Source organism: Vanellus vanellus, assembly GCF_965231255.1.
Source record: "Vanellus vanellus genome assembly, chromosome: 1".
NCBI classification, from domain to species: domain Eukaryota; kingdom Metazoa; phylum Chordata; class Aves; order Charadriiformes; family Charadriidae; genus Vanellus; species Vanellus vanellus.
In genome coordinates, this window is record NC_138905.1 from 154,822,977 (window position 1) to 154,850,248 (window position 27,272).

Here is a 27,272-nt window from a genome sequence, read left to right on the forward strand (position 1 = left end):
GCGGCGGGGCGGGTGACAGCGGCGGGGCCGAGCCGGGCTGGGCCGGGGGGCCCCACCGCCGCGGGGAACGGCCGGGCCGGCGGTAAACAAAGGTCGGGAGGAGCCGGGCGGCGGGGCCGGCCGCACCTGCCGGGGCGGAGGGCCCGGCCCGCCCCGCACCCACCTCTGAAGTTCTTGATCACGAGTTTCTTGGAGGAGGCGGTCGCGCCTCCTCCTCCTCCCCCGGCGCGGGTGGCGGCGGCCAGCGAGGCGGGCTTGGTGAGCCCGTTGGTGTGCCCCACCAAGGCCGACAAGTGCGGTTTCTTCTGGGGCTCGTCCGCCATCTCCGCCCCGGGCGCCGTGTCCGGCCGGGGCAAGGCGCTGGGCTGGGCTGGGCCGGGGCCGGCTGGTCCCCGCCTCCGCTCCCCTCCTCCTCCACCGCCACCACCCAGCCGCCCTCCCCCACCGCGCCGGCTTCCCGGCCCTGCCCGCGGGTGGCTGCCAAGTGCCGCCGGGCCGGGAGTCACCGGCAGCCGCCCGCCTCCACCCTCCCTGGGGCGCCCCGGCGGCCGCCTGGGGTGTCCGCGCCGCCTAGTCCGGATCTGTGCCCGGCTCCGGGCCGTCCCCGGCGCTGGGGCGCGCGGGCAGCGCCAGCCCCGCTCACAAGATGGCTCCCGCGCCCACGGGGGGCCGGGGCAGCGGCTCCCCGCCATCGCCGCGCAGCCCCTGCGCTCCCCCTTGCTCCGCCTGGCTCCATTTGTTGGCACCCGGCGCCAAGCGGCACCACAACAAGGGGCGACCAGAGCGGGAGCCGAGGAGCAGTCACCTTTCCCACACGGACCTCGGCCTCTCGCACCTGAGAGGCCCCAGCTCCGAACGGCCGCTTGCCCACCCGCCTCCCGGTCACCGTCGGCCCCCAGCCCAGCCGGGGCACGCCCGGGCCTCACACTCGTCCGAGCGCAGCCCGCCGGGGCACGGAGCGCGCCCGTTCTACACACATTAGTGCCTTAAAGAGCAACGGTTTCAAGGCTTAAAACACTCGCTTTAACTTTTCGGACACAAGTTCAGAGACACTCCCCTCCTCCACAGCGCTGCGCCCGCGCACCGAAAGCGACGGCCGCAGCCGGCGGGGAGGGAGGGAGGGGAGGCGGGCGCTCAAGCCCAGGCGCTCCCCCGGGGAAGCGACACGGAGCTTGCGCCACACAGTAGCGCAGAGCCCGCGGAGACTACCGCCCGCCTCCCTTGCGGGGGAGGGGGGTTAGGACGAACAGGAACTGCCGCAAACGGCTACAACGGACGGACACCCACCAACGTGCAGCACGAGGTTTCTCGCTGACGCACCCCCTGGGTCCCCGCCCAGCGCGCTTTCCTATTGGCTACCGGGGCAAAGCCGCGCCTCCCGGTCGCCGCTGTGGGCGGAGAAGAGGCGCGCGGGGGGACAGGGGGCAGGTAAGCCGGAGCCTGGAGGGCATCACGTGACTCTCCGGGTCGTTCCCACTGTCCCTCGCAGGTAGGTACCGGAAGTGCCATGTAAGTTGCCGGAAGTGCCGCAGCGACTGCCGGAAGTGCCGCGCCGTGGCTTGAGGGTGGGCATGCCATGGGGCTGTGGCTGGGGCTGCCGGGGGTGAGGGGCGGGAGAGGGGTCGCCGCGTGCCATGCTGTGGGTGCGGGGGAGGCGCGGGCCAGCGTCGCTGTGCGCAATCGTGTGCGAGCGAAGCCGCCTCCCGCCATCGCCCTCCCGCTTCTTCTAAAGTCTGACCTCTGCTTTCGGCTCCCGCGGGCTGCCAGGGCCTCTCCCCTCTTCAGGGCCTCGGTGCCAGGGCTTCTCCGCTGGCAGCAGCTGCTTGGCCAGCGGGAGATTTGGTAAAGTCATCCCGGGTGTCCAGAGGGCAACGAGGGGATCTGTGTGCGATGCTGCCGCTTTACTGTTCTCATAAACGCATGTTCGTTTTGCAGAATGTGATAGAACTGCCTTTTATTTGGGACTCCTGCTTCTTCTACTTGCGTTTTAATGGCGCACATCACCATTAATCAGTATTTGCAGCAAGTAAGCAAGTTTTTTATTTGTGGGCACTGTTAGAGTATGTGGATGTGTTTTTCTTTGCTGGAAATATGTTACCTTGTTTAAGAAAGAAACTAACCTAGCATGTGTGATGTGGTAAAGAAAAATACTTCTCAAGTCAGTATTAAGTATACCAGCTGTGTGCCAAGATTGTATACCTGGAATTTCTGAAAGTGTGATGGTTACTGATATAATGGATAGTGAAGTCATTTTTCCCTAAGAACTAACATGGTGGGATGGTATGTGCATGCAGTAACAAATGCAGCTCAGGGATTCAAGAAATACAGGGATTTAAGAAGTACGGAAATGCAGAGACATAGTGTGTATGGCATGGAGGATGGAGAGACAGGAGCAGGGTCACAAGGATATTAGCTGGACTGAGCTTTCGGTGTGTTTAATCACAGCTGGCAACTAGGACCATGCAGCTGCTCGCTCACTCCCCCAGCTGGGATGGGGAAGAGAATCAGAACAGTAGAAGTGAGGAAAAACTCGTGGGTTGAGAAAAAGACAGTTTGATAGGTAGAGCAAAAGCCACACAAGCAAAGCAAAACAAGACATTTGTTCACTGGTTCCCATTGACAGGCAGGTGTTCAGCCATCTCCAGGAAAGCAGGTCTCCACTGAGCATAATAGTTACTTGGGAAGACAAACGCCATCACTCTGAACATTCCCCCCTTCCTTCTTCTCCCTCAGCTTTGTATAGTGAGCATGACGTCATATGACATGGAATATTTGGTCAGTTGGGGTCAGCTGTCCTGGCTGTGTCTCCTCCCAACTTATCGTGCCCCCTGGCCTGCTCACTGGTAGGGCATTACAAGGACCAGAAAAGGCCTTGACTGCTTAGCAACAGTCAAAAGCACCATTGCACTACCATACTATTCCCATCCCAAATCCAAAATGTAGCACTATGCCAGCTGCTAGTAAAAAAGTTAAGTCCATCCAAGCTGAAACCAAAACACAGCGTCAAGTTTTTAGTGTGACCACTCCTACTGTTTCTTTCTGAACCATCACATTTTCATCATTGTTACCATCATACTCTCTTCAGTCAAGATCAGTCAAGTCAATCAAGTGAAGGGCACAAAAAGAGAGTAATTGTTTTTTATTCTCAAAAATGGAGCAGCTGAGCTCTCAAGACAGCGATCTGCTCTGAAAAGCCGGTGTCTTCTCCAGTTGAGAGTCCTCATGACCCTCTGTCTCCACCCTCCCTATCATAAAAACTGTGTTTCTGTGTTTAAACTGTGTTTGCGTTTTCTTAAGCTTGTGCACATCTCTCACCAATCCCTTATCTCTTATGGAAAAACATTTTGCTCTGTGTCAAACTTGGACACTTTACTGATGGAATGTATGCTGACTAGGTGAGGCTGGAAATCTGAAGCAATGGGTAGGGAAGTGACGTATAGCAGCATGCATGACGCTTAAAAATGAAGACAGGTAGATTAAACATGTAGGCATCATTCCAAAGGCAATGTCTGATGTTAAACTAGCATCTGTATAGAATACTTTTGAAACCTGTCAAGGCTGTAAATGTTATATTCTATGGGAGAATGGTTTAATTCTGCTTCCTGCTGAAGAGAACTCCTTGTAAAAAAAAAAAAAAAAAAAAAAAGTCTGTCTGAGCAGCTTATTGTGACATCAAGCTAGAAATTTCTTCAATTGTGGAAATAGTTTTAGATATTACTTCTTAAAAGTGCTTTTCCCACTGTTAGTGCTTTATTTGTCATATTTTTGTGTCCTGATAGGAAAAAAAAAAAATAATTTGCTGTATGGAAAGCCCATACCAAATGGGAAAAATCATAGACTAAATTAGCAAAGGAAGCAGCAAAACAGGGAAAACCAACTGCTTAAACTCTTTCAGAGATTGGTGTTGGGTTTTTTTGTTTGTTTGTTTGATTTAAGTAAGGGAGAGATAATTTTGTGTTTTGGAAGTAGTTTTTCTTACTAAATATTAAATTCATATGAAATATATTTGCGAGTACTGAGTCATGACATGCAAATTCCATCTGCAGCATTGCAAATAATAATACACAAAGATTGTTTATGCCTTCTCACATATGTCTGATGCCCATAAGTCCAACTGGAATTTTAAAAAGCTTAACCAAATTTGGTTCGCAACGGCTCTTTTACAATGCTAAACTCATGCAAGTTGTTTGGAGATTTTCTGGTTTGCTCATATCCTACAAATAAGGAAAAAAACCAAAGTAGTGTTCGCCCCACCTTTTCCCTGATATGTGTTTGAAAAACAGGTGTATTGAAAGTACAATATTAATTCACTCAGTTTTAAACCTTTAAAAACTCACAGTTGGGTTGGTATTGATGTGGATGAACAGTGGTAACAAGAAGGTGGCTTCTGTAGTCATGTAAATATGTTGCATGGCTGTGGCTGGATTTTATTCTGTAATGTGCCTGTTTTCTTTGGTAGGTACAAGAAGCCATTGACAGCAGAGATGGACAATTTTGTGCAGAATTGGTATCATTTAAACATCCACATGTTGCAAACCCGAGGCTACAGGTGAGAATCTGGTTTTGGCCTTTTGTTTTGCTTTCAGTTCTAGCTCTCTATATGGGTTCCTTTCCATTGCAGATAAACCTCAGAAATCTGTTTTACAGGCCAGAACAGATTCACTTGTAGGTTTGTTTCCGTTTTCTTCTTACAAGGATATTATATATTTCAATTTTTGGGGATGTTTTTTTGTGTTCCAATTTGAATTGTTTTCTGGATAGATACAGTCTTGAAAGTCCCTTCTGGCCAGGTGTAACATGGCATAGTGGAAATAACTATAAAGAGAAAACCAGTGGGTAGCAAGGGTCCAGTGTTTGTGCTTATATGCATTTTGGATGCTTTTATTTAAGTCTAGCTCTAATCAGGTTCTGGAGACAGAATGCACACTAGCAATTCATTACACCTGATATGATTATTAATATAACTTAAAGTTCTGATAGATCGCAAAGGCATGTGTGCCTAAAATTGCCATGACAAAATATCCATATAATGTTCTGTTTCTGATGCATAGGATGTTCCTTTAATGTTTCATTGATTTATTCTATACTTAGCTTCCATCTCCAGAGGAGAAGTGTCAACAGGTTTTGGAACCACCATATGATGAAATGTTTGCAGCCCACTTAAGGTAAAGATGGACCAGGAATGTAAAGTTAATTGTGAGGCATCCAACAGGGATGGGGAAAGATATCCTAAAGTTTACTTAGTTTTTTTAAAGGGCTTATATCTGAAAATTTGGTATTTATTACTCTTATAAATAATGCTAGAACTGCAGGAAATAAAGACCTCCTTTTTCCTCTCCATGTAAAGTTTGCTTTATGTACATGGCAGTCATCTACATATAGTAGATACACAAGAATTTAGGGTGAAGTAAGTAAAGGAAATAAATATTTTTAAAAGGGAATTTTAGTCATAAAAGTATTTTTAAGACAGCTTTAGGACCCTAGTAATTCTGTGAGGCTTTTACTTTAAAAAAAAAAATCTGTACTAACACAGTCTTTAGTTCACTTTCCACAGTCTTGGCATTTTTTTATCAGTGCTAATCTTGGCGACAGTTTCAATAGCATTAGCATATTACAGTTGATACCGTACATATTATAGAAACAAATCCCTATTTGTCTCTTGGATCAGTTTTCTACAATTACCAGGCTTAGTGCTGCATTAAAATAATTGTGCCTTTTTGTTAGGAACATTTCTAGTCATATTTCTGTGTCTTTTTTTTTTTTTTTTTTAATAAACTGTAAAGCTCTATGCCTGCTAAGGGGCAAAAAGAAATGTTTGTCTTGTGTATATGACATTTTCTGATGCACTAATGCACTTTTTCTTTCCCAGGTGTACTTACGCTGTTGGAAACCACGACTTTATAGAAGCATACAAATGCCAAACAGTTATCGTTCAATATCCTTTTCCCTAAATCTTGTATATTGTTTTCAGATTAACTATATGTCTTTTTGTAGAATAAGTTATCTTTACACCTTTTCAAATCTAGTAGAATGTGTTCTGCTTCCAAATACACTTCAGCTATTTAGGTTCTTAAGCAAGGAAATCCAGATACACTCTTCTTTCAATTCTCTGTCAGACTAAGAAGGAATCTGTCACTTGGCTCTAAAATAGAAAATTGATTTCTCACAGTATAGGAGACCCTCAAATCATTAATATACCTCCCAGTTTGTTCTTGACTAGAGGGGAAGATACTGATAAAGAAAGGTGCTATCTTATCTCTAAGTGACCAATGTTTGCCACAGCTACTGCCACACCAAGGAGTGTGTGGCTGTGCTCGGGTTATTCCCTACCACGTCTGTATCCTGACTCCTCATCTACTTGCTGCTTTGTTGGTTTCTGCCCTTTCATATAGTAATATGTAGTACCATACAACTGCTGGGTTTTATATCTGTGCTTCATTTAATACTGTTTTAAATTCTCCTAAACACAATACATCTTTCCTGCGAGCATTTCAGGCACATAAGGAGGAAAACTGGTGAGTACACCACAGAGAGCTGCTAGAAACTAGACTCATCTTTCACTAGCATAATATGATAGTAGTCTAACTAAAATTATGCCTATAGTTTTTATTTATCTCCAGCGATACTTAAATGCAGCCTAATTGTTTTTGCTGCCTGTTTGAGGTTTTAGATCTAAAAGTGTGAAAGCTAAACATCTAAGCTTGATTTTGATAAATGATTTTGTAGAATGGTCCATAAGTAAGCATGTGAAGAATTTGTTCAAGGTGAGATGGTATTTTATTAAAGCTACTGTAAAAAATGTCTGAATTAATTATTCCTCCACTGTAGGATTTTTGAAATGGTGAGATTTTGAAGACCTTTCATTTTAAAAAGTGCATCCTTCTTTATTTAAATATTAATGTATACTTTTCTAGTTTTATGACCAACTAGCAAAAAAAAAAAAAAAAGCTTGTTTCTCCTGCCTTACTTGTTGCATGATTTGCACATACTAAGTATACTGTTTTACTTTTCCAGGGCTTTACCTATTATGTATGCTGTAGCCCTTGATCTTCGAATTTTTGCTAATAATGTAAGTAGATCTGATTAACAGCCTCATTACTTTTATCTTTTAGGACTTTCCATGGTGGAAATATTTTAGACTTTATTACATAGCCTAATTTTGCTCAATACTGTTTATCTCATTGTTTAGGATTTTGTTGACACACTAAATTCATCCAGTCCTATTGAAAAACTAGATTGTTCAGTCTGCCCACCTCACATTTGCAGCTTGAACTAAAGATGTTCTGAGAACCTGCATGCAACTCACAGCAATTACTTAGAGCATATGAAGTGATTAAGTACTGTCCTCATAGAGTAGCACGGTGGCACAACTCACTATTTCCACATGTTATCCTTGGGATTTGGTGGACTTTTTATAAGGGTGGAGATATCCCTGACAACTGAACTAATCTAACCACTTACCACATCTGGAGAGGGAAGTTTCTGCCTCCTTTTCACTCTTCCAGTTGTGTGTACTGCTTTTGATGCTCATTGAGGCCCTTGCTGAGCCCATACAACTGCTGTCAAGCAAAAAAACCCCAAATTTTCATTACTTTTCTCAGGCTAGTGAATTGCAGTAGCTTGTCTAGGGATCTAATGAGAACTGCTAGACCAAGGTAAGTGGCAGGGATCTTGCTCCTAGTCACTTCACCTAAAGAAGTGAAGCTGGAATTCAAGTTAGGTTAGAGTTTTACAATATCCAGTATTTTCAGTGTTTGTCCCCTCAGCACGTCTTGTGCCCACCCACCCACAAAACAACACATTTGGCGTGCTTACACAGCGAGTGTGTGTGCACATGTGTGCCTGCTCTGTAACGAGTCTCGATTCTCAGTCTGAATGAGGCAAATTCGTACATTTGAGATGTGTGAGAAAGGGGAAAGTGGGATCAGTCATGCTGGAAGTGTTTGAACTGTGTCTTCGAACCTGAGTATATTCAAAGGATGCAGATACAGCGAAGACTTCTGCAGCAAAGGATGCATTTCCATTTCACTTCGTTACATTTCAGCTAGTGAGAATGCAAGCCTTATAATAAAACTTTTTAAAAAGCACATAGTAAATATCTACTTGCTATTTCCCCCCCCCTCCAGTCTTCTTTGTTGTTTAAGTTCTGCATTAATCAGTGCATGGATCTATCCCATAAGTTGGCAGCTCTTCTTTTTTTCTCTTGCAAATGTAACATATGTTTTCCATTTCTTCTGAAAATCCCACGTCCTAGCAGTATGTGTTACTACTAGAAAATGTTGAATAGGGTTTAGAAATAAAATCTAGCCCTCATGGCTGTGGAGAGAAGCTTAATTATAAATTCTAAACCTCAAACTCTGTAACTGGGGAGTCATTTTAGTTTGCTTTTGTTCAAAAGACTTTTTTTTTGCCAGACTCTTGGTCTTTGAAAACTTGAGTTGAAGTGTTAATGCTCCAATTCAGCTATCAGATGTTTCTGATACAGGTTTCTGAGAGCTGCACTAAGTTTAGTGGTGCTAAAGGGAATAGCAGTCAGTGCTATTTTCAAAGGACTGTCCTCCTGTGCATTAGGTTTGGTACATGTTCAGGAGCCTCTCTGAGTGCTTTTATTCTGTGAGCTTGACTACCTTCTAGATTTGAGGGACAGTAGGCGTGGCAAATCTATTGCTATGAGACTTTATAAAATCCTATATTAAAGAACTAAACTGTTTACATCCCGGTTCAGTGGGTTGTAGAATTACACATTGTTTCTTGCTGTGTAATGACAGGCAGATCAACAGCTAGTGAAGAAAGGTAAAAGCAAAGTTGGTGACATGTTGGAAAAAGCAGCAGAACTGCTGATGAGCTGTTTTCGAGTCTGTGCCAGTGATACGTAAGTGAAAGATTCTCTATAGAACTTGCACTATTAAATTGTTAAGAACTTAATCATCTTTACATGAGATTTTTCCACTTACTAAGATCATATCTGGGTAAGAACAAACACTTCTAAGGCTCATTTCCTCTCATTTGTAGTCTGTTCTCTCTTGGCTATTAACTACAGCTGGAGAAGCCTCCCTTCAGGTTTAACATTCCTAGCAGATGTTGTTGGAAGGGACTGATTATGTCCCTGTTTCTCAGGAAAGATCATTAACACTTTTGTGCCCTGTTCAGCTGTAAACTTTGCTTCATTATGATTAGATGGAAAAAAGGTGACTCTTTGGTTTCCAGTCTTAGCAGTTTTAACACTTCCGAAGTGGAGAATACGGTTGTATTTTTTTCCCATCTTTCTTTCACTTTGAATATGGTAAGCAACTGATATGCCAGTGTATGTGTTACCTGTATACTGGAGTAAGGACCCTGATGCAGACGAATAATATTTTGCATGACATCTTTTCATTATGTTAAGAATAAATGTAGCAGAGCTGTGTAAATTTAAGATGGGAACACATGTTCTGTTTTGACAGTGCTGGTATGGTTTAAGACAAGGAGTTTGGCCTTGACTTTTATTTACAAACTCCTATTTTTACCCTAAAAATCCATAAAATACCTGTGGGGGGAATTTACCATAAGGACAAAGTCATTATTTTCTTACAACTTTCAGTACTAGTAGGTTTTTTATTTCTTTCTTTTCTTATGACAGCCGAGCAGGCATTGAAGATTCCAAAAAGTGGGGCATGCTGTTTCTTGTGAATCAGCTGTTTAAAATTTATTTTAAGGTAGGGTTCAAGTCTGGTAAGCTGTGTTTTGTATTTGATATTCTAAGTCAAACCCACCCTTTTTTACATGATGTTATGTGTCTACACTCTCTGAGTAAAATGCAATTAATTTCTTTTTAACAGATCAACAAGCTCCATCTATGTAAGCCCTTAATTAGAGCAATTGACAGCTCAAATCTGAAGGATGAGTATAGTATGGCACAGCGAGTTACATACAGATATTATGTTGGACGCAAAGCCATGTTTGACAGTGACTTTAAGCAAGGTACTGTGTGCCAATAAGAGATTTAAAGTCTTGCTGCTTGGTGCGAAATCTGGCTGATGTTGTGTGTGTGTAACTCAAAATGCGTGTAGAAGGTGCAGTTGTGTTTGCATTGATCCAAGGCCCACAGGCTAAGTCAGGTCAGAGATGACATTACGTGACACTTCTAATTGTAGCGTATGCCCAGTTTTAAAATACCTGTGTCAGTGATGTTCTTCGTAGTCTTACACATTGTATGCATGCATAATGAAATGTATGAGCATCCAGAAGAAAAGGTTTGTAAAAGGTTTCACAAAGGAAGCTTTGCGACTCTTGTCCTCTTCAAGTTGCTGTATGCCATGTGGGAAATCTTCAGCAAACTGTACTGTAGAATTAGTTTCTCAGTGCATTGATTTTTGGAAGATGTAGAAACTGCATTTCTGAGATTTTCCTCACTAGTAGAAAAGTTTCTAGAGCTCAGGTGTACAATTTTCATTGCTAACTGAAGCCCCTGACCAAAATCTATTCTGGAGCCGGTTTTGTTACTCTAAACAGTGTCTTCTGCCTGTCAGGCTTGTCATTTTTATCTCTAAGTGAAACCTGATGAAAGATTTTCATGTTGTCATGCTGTGTGATCTCACTGGCACGTTTCCACAGCTCAGCAGATGTGTGCATGGCATGCAGCTTACATCCACTGAAGAACCTAATCTGTCAATTTAGAAAATTGAGTCCTGTTTCATCAGCGCTTCTTGAGATTCTCCCCTCCTGTAGTAGTAACACTATGTTAATAAAATGAGCTGAAAATTCCAGTGTTGCTTGTAACTGTTACCTCTGACATCTAGACCTTGACAAGTTTTCTTTGACTTTCTGAAGGAGGAGTTATTTTTCCAGTAATACTTTGTATTTTTTGGGACTTTCCAATAATTCTCACAGCATTTTATTTTGATTGGTGTGATTCTTTTTTATATCATTTCAAATATCACATGTTCAAGCTAGAGATGGACATTGAGCACAGAATTTGGATTACAGTTTTAATCCGGTTTTGTTGTTCACTCATGTTACTAGCACTTTTATTTGTGTCTGCAGCTGAAGAATATCTGTCATTTGCCTTTGAGCACTGTCACCGCTCAAGCCAGAAGAACAAAAGAATGATTTTGATCTACCTGCTGCCAGTAAAAATGTTGTTGGTGAGTAGATGTTACTCTTCTAAGTAATTTCTTGGAGGTTAAATATGCTCAGTATGGTTTTTGTTTTTCCCTTATTGGAATTCAGAGGCTATCTGTGCCTCACCACCATAAGAGTCAGCATATGTACACTTTGTTGCGTGAGGACAAAAACTGTTGAATTGCCATAGCAACACAGGAAAGGAGACAGGGGGAAAAAAAACCCCACCAAACAGAAAGCTGACCTGCCTTTCCCCTTACCTTCCTCCTACCCCTCCTAAAAGTGCTACCTGAGGCTACTTCTGTAATGAAGATAATTCTGAGCTCTTTGGAGAAGCACTTAACAGTTTGTAGCAGAGTGCCTGTCTGGTGATCAACTGCACAGATAGGCTAGGGGATGTGTGGATTCTCTAGTACAAATCTGTCTGCTTCTTTCACCTGGTGAAGGGAAGGAGGACGTGCAAACAGATGGTAGAAGACTGTTGAGAGGAGTTTGCCGCAGGAGAGAAAGGATTCCTGTCTTTGGGTTTTCTATTTGCACCTTGTACATCTGCTCATTCGAGGCATATCAGAAAGGTCATGAAGTAGAGCATTTTGGTTTTGAACAAATCAGTGAAGACTGGTTACTGTTTGATCATTTCATCTTTCTATTAAAGAATTAAGCATATCTCTGCTTCTTGTGCCTGTCCTTTCCCATGTGCCGTGCTGGCATTTATATATCCCTGAGTTAGTGGGATTATGCTAACAATTCATTCAGTGTAACTGAGGGCAAAAGAACAAGATTTTAAGAGTTTCATTTTCCTGGCCCTATTGCCAAAGTTACCCATGGAGAATGTTGTTATCTGCTTCTGTGAATTGCCATCTTCCACCTTCGCCCCAACCTGTTTATGACCATCCTCCCTTTTCCATTCAATGTTCTCTTTTCAGTCCCGTGCAGTGACAAGTGGGTAATGGGGAAGTGTAATGGGTATGATAATTGGCTTCTGATTTTCATCTTTTATTTATTGACTTTCTTGCTGGTTGTTTTCAGATCAATCAGTGGTAGGGCTGATAAAGGAACACTAACAGCCTTGCTAAAAACTTTGTTCCAGTCCTGACTGGGTGCCTTAAACTGGTGGGTTAGTTAGTGCCTAGAATTACTGTGGCTTTTCTAGAGCAGTTCTAGTGTACAAGAGGCACTAAATAAACTAGATAAAGGTCATTGTTTTTACAGTTGCTTTTTTTAATCAGAGCCCAAACATTAACACTAATCTTAAACCATACTAAAATAGCTTGGATGTTGTTTTTTTTTATTCCTAGCAGCTCTCAGTAAACATGCAGCTGAGTTCTGCTCTCAGCTAATCCTCCAACCAGAAAAGGAGTTACCAATAGCATAGCGTGATGGTAACTAAATTTAAAGTCTGACCCAAGTCAATGTGCAATCTGATCTCTGCTGTGCAAGGGGAAAAGAAAAAGTTTCCTTTTTGATAGTGTAGGTGGTTCAGTCTTACCTGATCTAGCAATGAGAATTAATTTTGCTTTTTTAAATTTAAACTTTCTCGCTCTGTTGTCTTGCTTTTTGATTATTTTTATTTTATTTCTGCACAGAGGCATAGCGAAGAAGAAATTTGGTACAGACTGAGCTAGCACTTGCCAGTGCTGAAGCACTGCTTGTATTATTAGTAATGCTTGGGATTCCTGCAGTTCTTCTGTTTGCCATGACATAAAATTTGAATCTGTCTGGGTGTCCCATGACAGGATCTTGATTTTAAAAGTTTGGTAACTGTACCCCAACATTAAGAAATATTAAGACTCCTTAAACCATGATAAGTAGGTAGTTATTGTGAGTTGAGATACAAGGTGTTTGGTGGGGCCAAGGGGGCTGTCTTACAAATACTTTTATTCACTTCTTGTTCTTTAGCAAAAAAAAAAAAAAGTGGTTAAACGTTTGTCTTTTTCTCTAAAAAACGTTTTTATCGCTTACTAGATTACATTTGAAATGCATTTGACTTTATCCTGGAAAACTTGAAACCTGTTTGTTTTTCAGGGCCACATGCCAACAGTTCAGCTCTTAAAAAAGTATGACCTTATGCAGTTTGCTGAAGTAACAAAGGCTGTGAGGTATGATGATTATTTTATTGCATTGTGTGTTAGTTCAAAAAGTATTAAGTAAAAGGTATTCATTTGGGATGGTTGAGGAAGGCATGGGAGAGATATTCCTACCAAATCAAACAGTTTGTTTTCTCATTTGGGTGAGACCTTCTCATGTTTTCATTTCTTCATCTTCACAGTGAAGGCAATCTTCTCCTACTGAATGATGCTCTAACAAAGCATGAGACCTTCTTTATTCGATGTGGAATCTTTCTTATCCTTGAGAAGCTGAAAATCATCACGTACAGAAATCTCTTTAAGAAAGTGTAAGTATAACAAAAACTACATTTTTGCAAAAACATCTAATATGGTTTCACCTTGGACTGAGATAGTATGCTCCTTAGGTCTCCCCGAGAGAGCTGAATTCCCATTAAAGTGAATTTATTGTAGAAAGGCCATTTTCCTAAGATCCAGAATTTTTAAGTGGTTGTTTCTCAAGAACAGATTTTTTTTTCTGTTGTTTCTTTCAGATATTTACTACTCAAAACCCATCAGCTGTCTCTAGATGCCTTTCTGTTTGCCCTGAAATTCATGCAAGTAGACGATGTTGATATTGATGAAGTCCAGTGCATTTTAGCTAACCTTATATATATGGTATGTGCTGACCACTTGTTGTTTGGTCCTTTCAGACTTAAGACGGTAAAAAATATTACGTAGAGAATAAAAGTTTATTACAAAACACATATCAGTAATCCCAAGTTTTCTTGTGTAAACAAGTTGATTCACCTGTGCCCAAAGTGAAACATTTTCATTTGCCCTGAGGGCTCCTCTAGTTCCTGCCTCTTTTGCAGGAATCGGTTAAAACTGAAATTGAATTTTACATTACAAATCCAGTACTGACATTTCTATATATGTATAAATACTGATTTAAAAATACAAAAGTTGTAACTGGGACCAAAAGGGATTTGTTCTTCTGTCTTTCAAGTCAGTGACTCTTGATATTCTAACATTCAAAAAAATTAAAACCAGATTTCTTTGGTTTTGTTTCGCATTTTGTCTTTTACTCTAAATGGGTCTAAACTACGCATGAACAGATAAAGGCTTGAAATCAAGAGATTTCTAATAAATTGGAGGGTTTGGAGCAGCATTGCAGTGTCAGCAAGAAAATGAACTGCTTCTCTGTTTCTGAAACATTATTTGGTGTGCTCTTGGAGTAACAGAGGGTGGGATTAGGTATCGGGAAGGTTTCTTTCAGTGTTACAACACTACATGTCTGAAAAGGAGGTAGTATGTTGTTTAATTTGTTAGGTTTGGAATAATGATTAATTAAAATCCTCACTTTAAAAGTAAGCAAGAGTGAATTTAGGAACTCTTTGGTACAGCTCTGTCTCTTCAAGGAAATGTACGCAGACCAGTAGGGGGGGCCCTGGCAACAGTCTGTCAGTCTGACAGCACGCGTTTGTATGCAAACATGGTTATGGTTCCAACTTTCTGCTAACTCTGTGAGTTGACACACTTAAATAAATTGGATCCTTATAGATATTAAGTATAGTAGCGCAGTGGTGATTGAGTATAGACACACATCTTTGCTTGATGGAGTGTGAAGCATTGTCTTACCAGCTTCCAGTCCTAACGCTGTCTTTTTCTCCTTCTGCCAGGGTCACATTAAAGGCTATATATCTCATCAGCATCAAAAGCTTGTGGTCAGTAAGCAGAACCCATTTCCTCCGCTGTCAACAGTCTGTTGAGTATTGTGTCTTATCCATACAAGTACTTTTCAGATACTCAGCTTGCCCAGTGGGGCTGCTCCTAATCACCCTGAGAACACTGTAAATGACCTGGTTCATGTCCAGGACTGGAATACCAAGAACTGTTTGTGGCTCCTTTCCCAGAATGACCAAGGCTGCCAGTGTTACAAAGTGCGTTGGAATGAAATGCTAACTTTTCAATGACAGTTTCCGCGGGCTTTCTAGAGCATTCAAAGTATCTCATGAGGAAATAAAGCAAAGCATTCCAAATTCCTTCCAAAGTACTTTAAAGCTTTTATAAAGTACTTTGCGTTACTATTTTTGCATTTATCTTTCATAAAGGAGGAGTATCATCCTTTGTTACTTGTGTTAATCCATTCTTCAGAGTGGAAATTATGTTTCCCATTTTTTTTAAGTCTCTTTAATAATCTCGTTGGTATTAAATACTCTCTTCAAGCCTTCTCTAAAAACTAGAGAAGTGCTTGACAGCAAAAGCTTTACTGTGTCAGTGATGCTTACGGGTTCCAGTAAACGTGGGATTTTTGTCTGTAGGTGCCCACAGAGGGTTGTTTTTTGTTTTTTTTTTTTTTTAATTCTGTAATATTTTGTTTCATTTTTGTTATGATGAACAAAAGCTTATCTAAGTAATTTATACATACTCTGTTTTATTCTGCTTCCGGGGAAAACACTGCTACTGGATCCGTTATTCTAAGTGTTTCTACTTTGGGGGTTTTGTTTGATTGTTTGGGGCTGGTACAACATAACTTTGTCGGTAGTGATGGGATGGTAGTTTTGAGTTTTTATAATGATTTTTAAAGAAAATAAAACATTTTTTCCCCCTCTTTGAGAGTTGGGTTTTATTTTACCTACTGACTGATGCGATCAAGATTCATAAGGGAAAACACAGGTACCGTGTATGAGGGGAAGCATTTTCAGTGTGATGAGAGTGTCAAGTCCTACATCAACATAGGCATTTAAAGGCTTGGAGCTCCCCTGGTCCTCATAAGTTTTACTTATATGGATGCTGAAACAAGAATATTAATTTGCTGAATCAAACCTCAGGGTAACAAGAATTAGTAACAAGAATTATCCTTCTAGCAACATTTAAAATCCCAGAAAAACATCAATGCTTTTTGAGTTTTAGGATGAACAGTTCTGGGAAACTTCAGTCAGTTTGTAGTAAAATAAGTAGGTTTACCGCATCATGACTTTCACAGTACTGTACATCAGCAGAAGAAGGAAAGACAACGGGACTTTTCTGTGTGAATTGGAGTTATATACATATCATCATTGCAACTTTCTTGCTGCAAATCATGATAGAGAGTCAAATGGGTGTACTGGGGGTTCGGTGCTGGAAGGTTGGTTTTGTTTGTGTCTCATTTCATTTTTTGTTTAAACCATATCATATACCTCGCGGTGTTAGTGAATAGAAACGTTTCCCAGTCAGTGTCTTCTAGTGGCCAGGATCCCAGGATCCCAGTCAGAAACCAAGTGCCCTTATACTCGGTAGCTAAAAAGCTTCCTCCAGCCAGTCGTTTGTCTACAGCCTCCTGGAGGTGTCCGCAAAACTGCCTGTTTGTGAGGCTTATGTTGAGTATTTGTCTGCAGTCCTCAGCAGGAAGGTATGAAACCTGCAACTCTTCACCTTGGAGTTCATCACCTTCCATTCTCCAGCCACGGACTGTGCCAGCCAGTTTTGGAATTAAAATGTGTTCTGCAAAGTCTCTTTCAGGGGTGCAGACAGGAAGCTGGTGGTCATTGCATTCGACGTGCTCTTGGAGTTGTAGTAATGCGATGTTGTTCTCAGCAGTGTCTTCGTCATACCGGATGTGAATGTGTTTCTCACTAACTTGCAGTGTCTTCTCAGTTCCACCAGTTCCATTAGGCCCTGTGAAGCAATGACATTTCACTGCCTTTAGGAATAAGAGACCTGAAAACTGCATGCAGACTAGCACCAGCTGCCTGGTCATGCTGAGAAACGTGTGCAGTAGAGAAACTAAACGTGCTCTTTCTTAAAAATACTGCAGTAAGGGTAAACTAGTTATGCTACATTGACAGCTTTTTAATACTGTGTAGAAGCGTGCATCATTTCAGAGGGAAGGACAAACACCCAACAAGAGAAGGGAATTTTGGCATGAAATGAAAGCCACCTCTAAATGCCCTTGGATTAGCTTATCCCTAGGTGCTGAGTTCAGAATTACATTCAAGAGGCAGTTTTCTCTCTGCTTGGCTTGTAGGGGGTTACGGGCAGCTGTAGTTCTAGCTCAAGGTACTTAACTGAGGTGCTTAAATGACAGCAGATTTGTTTCCTTTAGCAATATTTTTATGCAGCAAAAGGTTTAGTAAGTTGTTTTTTTTTTTTTTTATCAGCTTGTCAATACTAAAACGTGCTGCAACAAGAGAAAATGGGTTTGATCACCTACCAGCACCAACCCTGATTTCAAAATGGCTGTGCAGAAGGGCGCACTCTGCTGTAGTCAGTACGAAGTTACTTTTTAGCAGCACTCCTCCACAGAAGCCCTTCCCTTCTGAGTTTAGCAGCAGGACCTAAGAAAATGTGATAGATAATGATAGCATTGTCCATGTGATGAGGTTGAGTGATGGGTTTCATGAATTGCTAGAAATACCTGCCAAGGAAATCCCTCATCACGTTTCTTCCTGGTTTTGCTTATCAGATTATTGCTGTCTTGAAGTCTGCCACATGCACATTGATCTAGTAGATGAATTAGAAAAAATAAATCAAAACCTCATGCTGTATCATTTCAAGGCAACTACTACCTGCAAATATCTTATTGCTTCCACCTGGACTTCGGAGGTTTGTTTTTGCAGCAAGGAAAAGGAGAAGGAAAATTTCTCAGCTGGTGAGAATTGGAATAATTTGCTTGGCATCTGTAGTCTAATAGCTTAGTGATGGCGCTGAAAGTTTTGGGTCATTGCTTAGGCTCATGGTGACCAGATTTCACTGTGTCTGTAACGAATGAAATGAGGCTTCCTCTCCAGCCAACCATGAGCACAGCTTGCTTCCTCATCTTTGTATCCTGTATCCGAATTGCACCAAATACCTGATAGCTGTGGCCCGATCTGGACAAGGTAAATCCTGGGATTTTTACTATTACTCTAGGGATGCGCATGACTTCATGTTCTGGTTCAGACAGCAAGTGTGCTTTTCAAATGGCCCCCCCCATTATCTGCATTTATTACGCTTTCTGTTCACCTTGTGGCATGGTCCAGGAGCGCACTTAACGTACTCTCATCGCGAATGGGTGCTTAGTCCACAGGACCAAACTAGAGCTAGTCTGAAGTAAAGCCCACCTGAAATGTGCATTACGAGTGGACATCAAGCCTTTGTCACCAAAACTGTGGCTCTGGAGCTCAGCTCCTATTTGGCTTGCTCCTACTTGCTAATACAGACAGGAGCTAAGTATACTACTGTGGTTTTAGTAGATCTAGTTTACAAGGGGATGGGATGGAATGGCATACCTGGTATGAGATTGAAAAGATGAAGAGGGCTACTGCTTCAAACTAATTAATATGGCAGCAAATGTTGCCCTTTATTCATCAGACCATCAAGTGTCTGATCAGAATTAATTGAACCTTGATCCCAAACAATCAGGTCTTCAGCAGAGTTACTCTTTACCGAGCATAGGAGTGGGAAACCTGGCCCACTGAGTGATATGCAGGATGATGTAAGTTCTCTCTGCAGACCAGTGTTTAAACATTCAGATCAAATATTTCTCCCTTTACCACTGCTCAGGCATCTTGGGTGGTGCTCCCTAGATTCCTCCTTTTTCTGCCCAGGTTGGAAGGTCAATAATATCCTCACCGCTTGAGTCTCCGATCAGGCGGATCTCACCTGGATGTCAGATGGTGGCCTGCCCACCCCAGCGCTGAGCATGTGCCCCCTTCACTTCCATGCTCACACCTACCTAACGCGATGCACTGTTTTTTGTCCTTCCCGAGCTCATAGCCATCAGCACAGGAGCAACGGTAGGAATTACTTCCCGGGTAGCAGAAGTGGTGACATCCTTCCTTTGCTTGGTGGTGACATTCATTTTTAGCTAAACAGAACAAGCAGAAGAAAAGCATCGGGAACAGTTCAGCTGGAGTTTTCTTGCATAGCTCAAGTCCTTTTTAGTCAGCATTTTATTTTTACCTGCTTTGTGTGGAGGTAGGCAGGGACTCTGGCTTGGCGGTATTTCCCACCACATTCTTTTCCCCCTTGTTAAGCAGAAATTGGAGACAGCTGAGTCTCTGCAGCATCCACAGACTCGTTGCAAACTGTGCCCACCCAGCACCTCCCTGCACCAGACCATCTGCAACTCTGAGTTTCGGGGAGCGCTAGCCAAAGGTTAAACTACGCCAAACGTGGGTTCGTATGGAAGGATGCCATGGGCTTTCTTTCTGCACTCTTGAACAAAACACTACGTGTCTGCAGCGAGGGGAACTGTTGCACATGTTGAGAAGGCAGGTATTGCTTGAGGAAGAAGGCGGCTAAAGTTTTCTGGTTTTCGGCAAAAACAAATGCATAGCTCATATTTCTCACGCTTGTGCTAAGAAACTTAAAATTAACAACAGCCAAAGGTAAGAAAAAAAAAAAGAACGGGACTATTGATCACCTTTGAACCATGCTCAGTCAACTTTCCATAGCTGAGTAAACACTTCGGCTTCAGCACAAAGCAACAGGAGGAGCAGCCATCTTGTGGTGGATCTAGCTCACAGGTGAAGAAGTAGTAAAAAACCTCACATAGTGTGTCTCTCTAAGGCTCCTGCTGAGCAGATCCAGTTCCCAGCACTGGTCCAAGCTGTGTCACTGTCTCTGCTCCCCCAGAAACTGGTCACAGTCACACCCCTTATACGGAAAATGACCCTGCCCTGCGGCAGCCGGGGCGTCTCCCACCCCGGGGGACCTCCGAGCCAGCAGAAATACTGATGTAAGGGCTGGAAAGTAGAACCTGGCAGATGTAAAAATGTAGGACCCGGCCCAGGGTGTTTTACGTGCCAGAAAGCATCCATTTTGCTTTCTGCCTTTTTACACTTCCACTGAAAATGGTTTGTTTTCTGGAGTCCCTCTGTCCTGAGGGACTGTCTTGTGGGTGCGTGTGGCCTCAGGGAAGCCACCCCAGCACTCCAGCCCTGGTTCTTCAGGCCATGTGCTGCCTGGGACCGCAGCAGGACAAGCAGCCGGGGAGTGCTGGTGGCAGAGGACAGGACTGCCTTTGGAGCCCACCCATGAGGGGGGAACTCGCTTCAGCCCTTCTGCTGCGTCCCCAGAGAAGGGAGGCTCCAGGGGAAGAGGCAGCCTGTGTAACCTCGGGATGCCACAACATTTTGGTAGACAGGCAGCACCCATCACCCCTGCTCTGCCAAGAACTGTGTGTTTTAAGCTACAATGTGGTAATTGGCTGTAACGGGAGAGCTGTGTATGGTTTCCTGGGGACCCCCTATGGCAGGAGGAGATAGGGCGTCTCAGAAGAGGGGGTGATGCCTTACCGAAAGCACAGTCCTCTCCCTCGTAGCCCTCGGCGCAGGTGCAGGTGTAGCCACGAATGCTGTCCTCGCACACGCCGTTGTGCTGGCAGGGGCTCGACGAACACCTCCTGCCACCTGAAGGAATGCCACAGGAGAGGGACGAGTCACCACCGCTGCTGACCAGAGTTACGCAGCCCCCTTCCCGGCACACGAGCCGCTCGGAGAAGCATTGCAAAAAGGTTTGGGAGGAAACAGGCTGTGTCTCACCAAACTACTCCTCAGGAGTAATTTCAGCCCGAGTCTCCGCTTCCAGAGGTGCTCCCGCAGCCCCTGGCAGGGATGCTGGAAGGTGCCCAGAGGCAGAGCCCGCTTCTGCAGGACAGATGCTCTGCTTCAGGGAAAAGCACTGACTTACCAGTTCACGTGCTCGTTACGAATGTAACATGAGACACACGTTTTAGGTCTCCCATGTTAGGTTGATATGCACATGGATAAATAAATTATTGTATGCGTATACGGATTAAAAAAAACCAAACTGGCATCAAAGTTATACAGCAAGCAACATTAAACTAGGGAGAAATCTGGCTTTCACACATCTGTATAATTATTCTACAGCAGCTCAGACCCAAGCAAGCTTAGTCTTTCTGACAGACCAAACACTGAAACCAGAGGATGCCTCACTACAGGTGGAGCATAAGGCAGAGCTGCCAATTTCCCTTGAAGCTGCCCACTGGAAAGACTCCAAAAGAGTTTGGAAATGTTCTCCAAATAACTGCTTATTGTAGACATGAGTGATCAGGGAGCAAGCCAGAAAAGCCTAACCTGGGACGTGCTCTCCAACCGTTCTAAAACTCAAAACTTCATCAGAGAGGTTAACTTCAGTCAGCGAGCTGCTGTAATTAATATCAGGGACAGAAAGGTGAAAACTCTGCCTCGTACTGGGACCAAAGCACTAACCAGCGTCTGCTCAAGCTACGGGCACATGTACCTTTGAATATTAGCTGTACTAAAATACTGGCTTAAAGCGGTTACCACCTTCAGCCCACTTGCAGTCAGATGCTACCAGCAGACCCCAGCAAAATTTAAGTCTCCTGGGAGGGTTTCAGGGTGGGTTAGGGGGGGGTCTCATCAGCACAGCTGAGCAGGTAGAGCTGAGGAGTGAGGACCTCCAGCCACAGTGGTGGGTAGCTGGAGACAGGGAAGGCTGCACCTCCAGCCTGAAGCAAGTTAGGTGGTTTCGAACCTCTGAAATGCATGCTCAAATATAGGTGAGGAAGTCTCAAAAAATACCTGCAGTCAGGTGAGGTTCTGTAAGACTGGGGAAAAAGTAAACCTAGCGCCAAGCTTTATTAAAGGAGGAAAGAGAAGATTCAAGGAATGATAGAGAAAAACACGCAATTTCCATTACTGGAAAGCTACTGGAATGATTAAACTGTTTGTAAGCACTCAGCAAAACAAGAAGGTAGTAAGTAACAACCAACATGCGTTTTTCAAGATCAAATAATCCAAACCAACTAAATCTAATTGTATTATAGGCTAAGGGACCTAGTGGGGAATCAGTGAACATCAAAGGATAGAAATTTCTCAGATGACATTGTCGTTAAGTGAGCCAGGAAAACACAGACTACTGTAAGACGTGCACAAAACTGTTTGGAAAATGATGTTTAAAGAGAGGTTATCAATAGCTAAGTTTATACTTTTAATAAAAGGGTCAGGGACAAGTGTGACCTCAGGCCAAGTGCCCTGACAGCATACATCCACACTAGGTGTAAGATGCCATTTGACTTAAAGAGACCGAAGTGGAGCAGTACAAAACAGAGCCAAAAGGTGAGCCAGCAGTTGGGAGGGTGCTCAGCCTTTCTCCCCAGCCCTCTTTGATTCACAGTGCAGATTTACCCACTGTGTCCTGGACTATGGAAGGAAAGCAACAGGGATACCAGAGGTCTAGAAAACTAGATTTTTGGAAGACAGGATGAAAAAATGGGTTTGCTTAGTGAGGGGAAAAGAAGCCATGGAGATGCACAGCAACACTCTTCAAAATGTTAGAAAAGGTATCACAAAGAAGGAAACGCACACTGGTGTTCTGTAGAAAGAAGACAGGATATAATGGCTTTTAATTACTGCGAGGAAGTCACCCCTGAGGCCAAAGCTAGTAACACGTCCTGGCTGTGGCTAAGGTTGTTCAGATGGACCATTCTCAATCGGTTGCCCTTCTCTCTTCACAGACTACAGAGGAAGCCTGCACGACATGCTTGGTACAAATATCCTATGACTGAAATTAGAAGTTAATCCCACCCTCAGAGAAGTAATGAAACACATAGCAAACGCCAGATATTTAGTATCGTTCTTCATAACTTCTATATCATTGATGGGATTCTTCTGTCTAACAGTTCCCTGACTCAGCTTTTCAGTGGCTTCTGCAGAAAATGAATTCTAACTGCTGGTGTTGCCACCTCCTTATCCAGTGTCTAAAACTAATATTAGAAATTAATAAAAGCTAAGTGAAAAAAAAAAAAAAAAGAACAACAAAAAATCTTAGGATGCGGCATGCAGAAAAGGAGGGAATAAGGCAAAGTGGCCACCAGCTGGTGCCCCAGGCTCCTTGTTCAGGTGGCATCTAGCTACATCAGTCCCTCAGCTTTTACAGATTCGTTTCTTGCCTTGCCAGCTGCCAGGGGATGACGCAGTGCCAGCGTCCAGAATTTGCAAACAGCCCAGGAGCTTTTAACACCTTTTTATCTCACTCAGGTTTAAGTGCTATGTTGGCATTCGGGAGGTTTCGCTGGTAATGTTGTGCTGTTTTGTTGTCTGAGCAAAGCAGAATTTCTCAGGTCCCGGGCTGTTTCAGAACAGCCTTAAGTTCAGGAAAAGAAATAGCCCATTTACTATGATAACATCTACTTACCTTCAACTTTTATTCGCTTTGCAGTTAATGGGTTTTTTTCCTATTTATTACTTTTTTAAACCTTTCACATCAACACTTTTCCTCCTGCTTTACTAGAGACATGACAAATAGCAACTGGGTGTTTCTTGTAGGATAAACTGCTAAAAACTCTCAGAAAACCAGCATTGGCCTGAATCATAATGTTCAGAATGTGACACTGCTGTGAAGGAGAGAACTCAAGAGGTCAGCTCACCGTAGTAGGCATCCCAAAACATTTTCTGGGGAAAAAAAAAAAAAAAAAAGGGAAATGAGATTTTAATTCTCAAATAATACGACCTTCCATAATTATTTTGGTGTAAAAAAAAAAAAAAGCATCGCCTGAGAGAATATATACTATGGTTTAACATTTACACATTTGCACAACTAAAAATTCTGCCCTGCCGGCAAAATTTGAATGAGATGGGAGGGGGTCTGCATCCTGCTTATTTTATTGTTTCTTAAGAAGCCATAAAGGAAAAGCAGCACTTTACAGGCAAGAGAGGAACAGCTGAGTCCTTTAGCAACACAGCTTCCTGGAAAAACTGTCTGGCCATTGTCTCTCTGGCGTGCCTGAGCAGCCTGGGAAGTGACCCCGTCCCGTCCTGTCCCATCCTGTCCCACTTGGCCCCCAGCAGGTGCTGCTGGAGGCAGAGGGGACAGCCCAGACCAGAGCTGCAGGTCACCAACACTGGTCACCAGCACCATGTGCCCCGCTTTTCCCTGGGTACTGCAGCTGGCCCCGCCGCTGCTTTCCCCGAGGGGACATCTCTCCCCACTCCCTGTACCTCCCCCCCGACAACCTCCCCCAAAGCACCGGGACCGCCCATGGCCAGCCCGATGGCTGCTTCCTCTGATTTCCCTGCAAACACCGTCTCCGGCCAGATTCCCATTAAAGAGCACAGCGTCCGGCTGTACGTGTCAGCACAGCCTCTTGTACCAGGGGACTTGCAGCCGCTGACCAAGTGAGCCTCTTTCTATAGGTCCCACCACTTGCTGGTGCTTCCCTCCGTCCCAACACCCCCTTTGCCCCTCCTGGTCCCTAAGGGATGCTGAAGCTGAATCTCTGCGCATGGTCGGGATGGGACAACAGCTGTATACTTTCACAACATGAGGCGCAGGACACATCATTTTCAGGAGAGGACTTCAAAAGTGTCAGAGCTGACCTCCGCATTTCCATTCTGACCACTGAAGACACGTGCTTTCTGGTGGGAAGATTTCACATGGAGAGAAACCCAAACAAAGGAAGCAGGCTGCAGGGCTAAATTTGATAGTAAAAGACCAAGGCACACAAGAAAACAAAATACTTACGAGCATTTCATCGTTTTCAAATACTTCTCTTGCTTCTTCTTGCGTACATCTCTCTTCGAGGCATTCCCTCTCCAGGCTGCCTTGGAGAACCTCCTCCAAAAGTAGGGAACTGGCACGCCTCTGTCTCTTGATAACGTTGTTTGCATCATCAGCTGATATAAACACTGAAACATTGTATGACAAAATGTCAACTTCAGTACTTATATATTTCGCCATTTTCCCCATTTTTTTTAAAGATCTTATTAAGCAGCCAATTTTAACCATGAAGAGAAATCTTTAGGCTGATTCAGGGTTTCAGCAACATTGAACTTACATGCTGGAAGAGCCCTACTTTCTTAGCCCAACCTCAGCTGAGGAGTCATGACCTTTTTGTTTTGGGGAGAGCCTGACTTGCTCCCAGGCAGGGGGAATTTGAAGCCCTTCCTGACGCCCTTTTTCCTGCACCAGACACACAGCAGAGCATTGCTGTGGCATGGCCAGGGAAAGGGGAAAGGTATTATCATAAAGGCAGAGGCTGTTTTGTAAGACTGCGTGGGGCTTCCAGACTCATCAGTAGAAGTGGAAATGATTTGTATTAATTTATGACGATGGATCCAAACTGACGCCCTTCGGTCTGACTTCATGGGGCTTTTTTGCTGAGAAGCAAAACTGTGACATGGCTGAGCTCTCAATCAAATCTCTCTTACGCAGAATAAATAAAAGCTACCCCTCAGCAATGCTCAAAAAAGCTACAAGGGCTGTATCATACAACATCCTTTATGTGGAAGACACCATAATCTTTTTGAGTAAAGAGGAGGAGATATCAAAGACACGAGAACTATCGGATCTTACAACTCCTCTTTGCAATGATGCCCGCAACAAAAACTGCGTGCCAGCCAGATGGCCGGTGCCGGACTGGAGCCTGTTGCCTTTGGCATCAAGCAGTGTGTGGCTGTGTGTGTCAGCGTGGGTTTGTCAGTTCTCCTGTGCTTGGAAAATAAACCTGCTGGGGCAGGGACTGGGTTTGGGTTTTTTTTTTGGTATTTTATACGGTGTTTGGGGTCCCAGCAGTGCTAGGCACAAAGGTTGATATAATAAATAATATTAGAATTGGAAAAAGTGACAGCAATAACAAAATTATTCTGAAACCGCATACAAATGCTTAGTTATGCTTTTGAAGGATATCTGATAAGCAACAGGCTTCCATGTGATATTAAAAACAAAAAAAAAGCTTAATGTTGGTGTTTTGCAATTTAAAAAGTTATATCTGACACCGCAGTGCGCATTTGTGCTGTGCAGTGTTTCCGACGCACCCAGCATAACTGGCAGCGCACTTCTGCTGCTGCCAGGGGTGGTTTGACCTTCTTAAGCGGTCACCACCTTTTTCTTCCTTGCCCAGCTCCTCCTTAATATTGGCAAACTGTGGAGGGTTAAAACAGAAACATAAATTTCTTCCAGCTGTAACAATCATGCATCTCAGCCTTTTTCATAAGACTTATTTTTATTTCATCAGCAACTAGAAATATAATACAAAATTCTCTTTAATATCTGGGGTGCTGTTTAAGAATGATAAGAAAAGACAGAATATCACCCTGGTGTAAATGATGGTAATTCAGAAATACATTGCCTTAGTAACCTACTGCAGTTTTTACTTATTTATATATATATATATATATAAAAAAAAACCCGCAGGAGAAATGTAAGGAAAATAAGGAACAGACAGTTTTCAGTGGTGTCACCCTGTGCTACAAAGTAAGCACGATACAAGGTGCAGAAGTACTGGTGTGTTTAGAAGAGCCGTAGCACAGACCAGAATTAAAGCCGCAACAAAGCGAAGGCCATACCTGTCTGCTCTGTCTGAAGGAAAAGGGCAGAGAGAAGAAACAATATTGTCCAAGAGCACCTTGCCATCGTTACCCTCTGAGCCTAGTGGCCGCCTGCCTGCATTCCTGCCGCTCTTGAGGGAAATGGCTACAGCCGAGATGTTGAAGTTTAAAGTCCAGCGGCTGATGAGAAAACAAAACCTCCAAGGGCAAAGCCTGGCCTCAATGTCAACACATGGTAAAAAAAAAACCAAACTCAAAACCAACCTGCTTAGTGAGGCAGCAGTGCCCCTTCTCTTAGTGCTCTGGTTGAAGGCGGAGTGGGTTCGCTGGCTCTGGGAGCTGCTCCAAGATTTGGGTATTCCTCCCACTCCACAGCCTTCACTTGTTGTGACACAAAATGGGGACACGTGAACACTATGAACATTTCTTTGTACCATATCAAAGCACAAGCTGGACGATGACTACAGGGATCAGTTTTATGGCATGGCTCTTTCATACACTGTCCCCGCAAAACACTTGCCAAGGCTTAGCCGCACTGGTCAAATCCCATCGGCTTTTGGAGCAACCAAGCATGGGATTTCCCCTGCAGGGATGTATGGGAACGGATACGGCATTTTTCTTTTTGACCGTTAGGTTTGCACTGCCCAGCCACGAAGGGAAGCATGGGGAACTCTTCCTGATTTCAGGATCCCGGTCACGCAGACACAGAGGAGGTGAAAGGAGGTGTAAGTGGACCGGAGCACCTCCCTGGGCTGCTGTGCCACGCACCCAGCAGCCGGGGCAGCTCCCGCCGGGCCCAGGATGAGAGGAAGGGTCCAAGCGTTGGCGTGCACAGGCTGGGCTCTGCCAC

At 43.7% G+C, this 27,272-nt stretch overlaps 3 protein-coding genes across 5 annotated transcripts in view; 1 reads left to right on the forward strand and 2 right to left on the reverse strand.

The window, feature by feature from the left end:
- Nucleotides 1-366, reverse strand: part of CUL4A (cullin 4A) — a 40,620-nt gene extending 40,254 nt beyond the window's left edge. For 2 of the 3 annotated variants that reach the window (XM_082478974.1, XM_082478973.1), the window contains exon 1: nucleotides 164-366. In XM_082478974.1, the coding sequence (XP_082335100.1) occupies nucleotides 164-323 (160 nt within the window). In that variant the 5' untranslated portion in view covers nucleotides 324-366. The remainder of the gene's footprint in view (nucleotides 1-163) is intronic. The other variant, XM_082478972.1, reaches the window with a different exon arrangement.
- A 1,568-nt stretch (nucleotides 367-1,934) lies between these two features.
- PCID2 (PCI domain containing 2) lies at nucleotides 1,935-15,750 on the forward strand. Its single transcript, XM_082498705.1, has 14 exons — nucleotides 1,935-2,026; nucleotides 4,460-4,549; nucleotides 5,092-5,165; nucleotides 5,870-5,935; nucleotides 6,474-6,515; nucleotides 7,015-7,069; nucleotides 8,769-8,872; nucleotides 9,620-9,695; nucleotides 9,819-9,960; nucleotides 11,023-11,123; nucleotides 13,126-13,199; nucleotides 13,370-13,495; nucleotides 13,700-13,823; nucleotides 14,828-15,750. Exons 1-14 carry the CDS (start codon nucleotides 1,991-1,993, stop codon nucleotides 14,915-14,917), a joined length of 1,200 nt encoding a protein of 399 aa, XP_082354831.1. The 5' UTR covers nucleotides 1,935-1,990; the 3' UTR covers nucleotides 14,918-15,750.
- A 543-nt stretch (nucleotides 15,751-16,293) lies between these two features.
- PROZ (protein Z, vitamin K dependent plasma glycoprotein) lies at nucleotides 16,294-26,590 on the reverse strand (the record flags this gene model as incomplete). The annotated part of the gene is made up of 8 exons (XM_082492987.1): nucleotides 26,441-26,590; nucleotides 24,618-24,781; nucleotides 23,524-23,548; nucleotides 20,408-20,521; nucleotides 18,844-18,975; nucleotides 17,545-17,630; nucleotides 17,341-17,464; nucleotides 16,294-16,805 (listed from the first exon to the last, which is right to left on the reverse strand). The coding sequence occupies exons 1-8, from the start codon at nucleotides 26,505-26,507 to the stop codon at nucleotides 16,294-16,296; spliced, it is 1,224 nt and encodes a 407-aa protein (XP_082349113.1). The 5' UTR covers nucleotides 26,508-26,590.
- Between the last annotated feature and the right edge of the window lie 682 nt (nucleotides 26,591-27,272).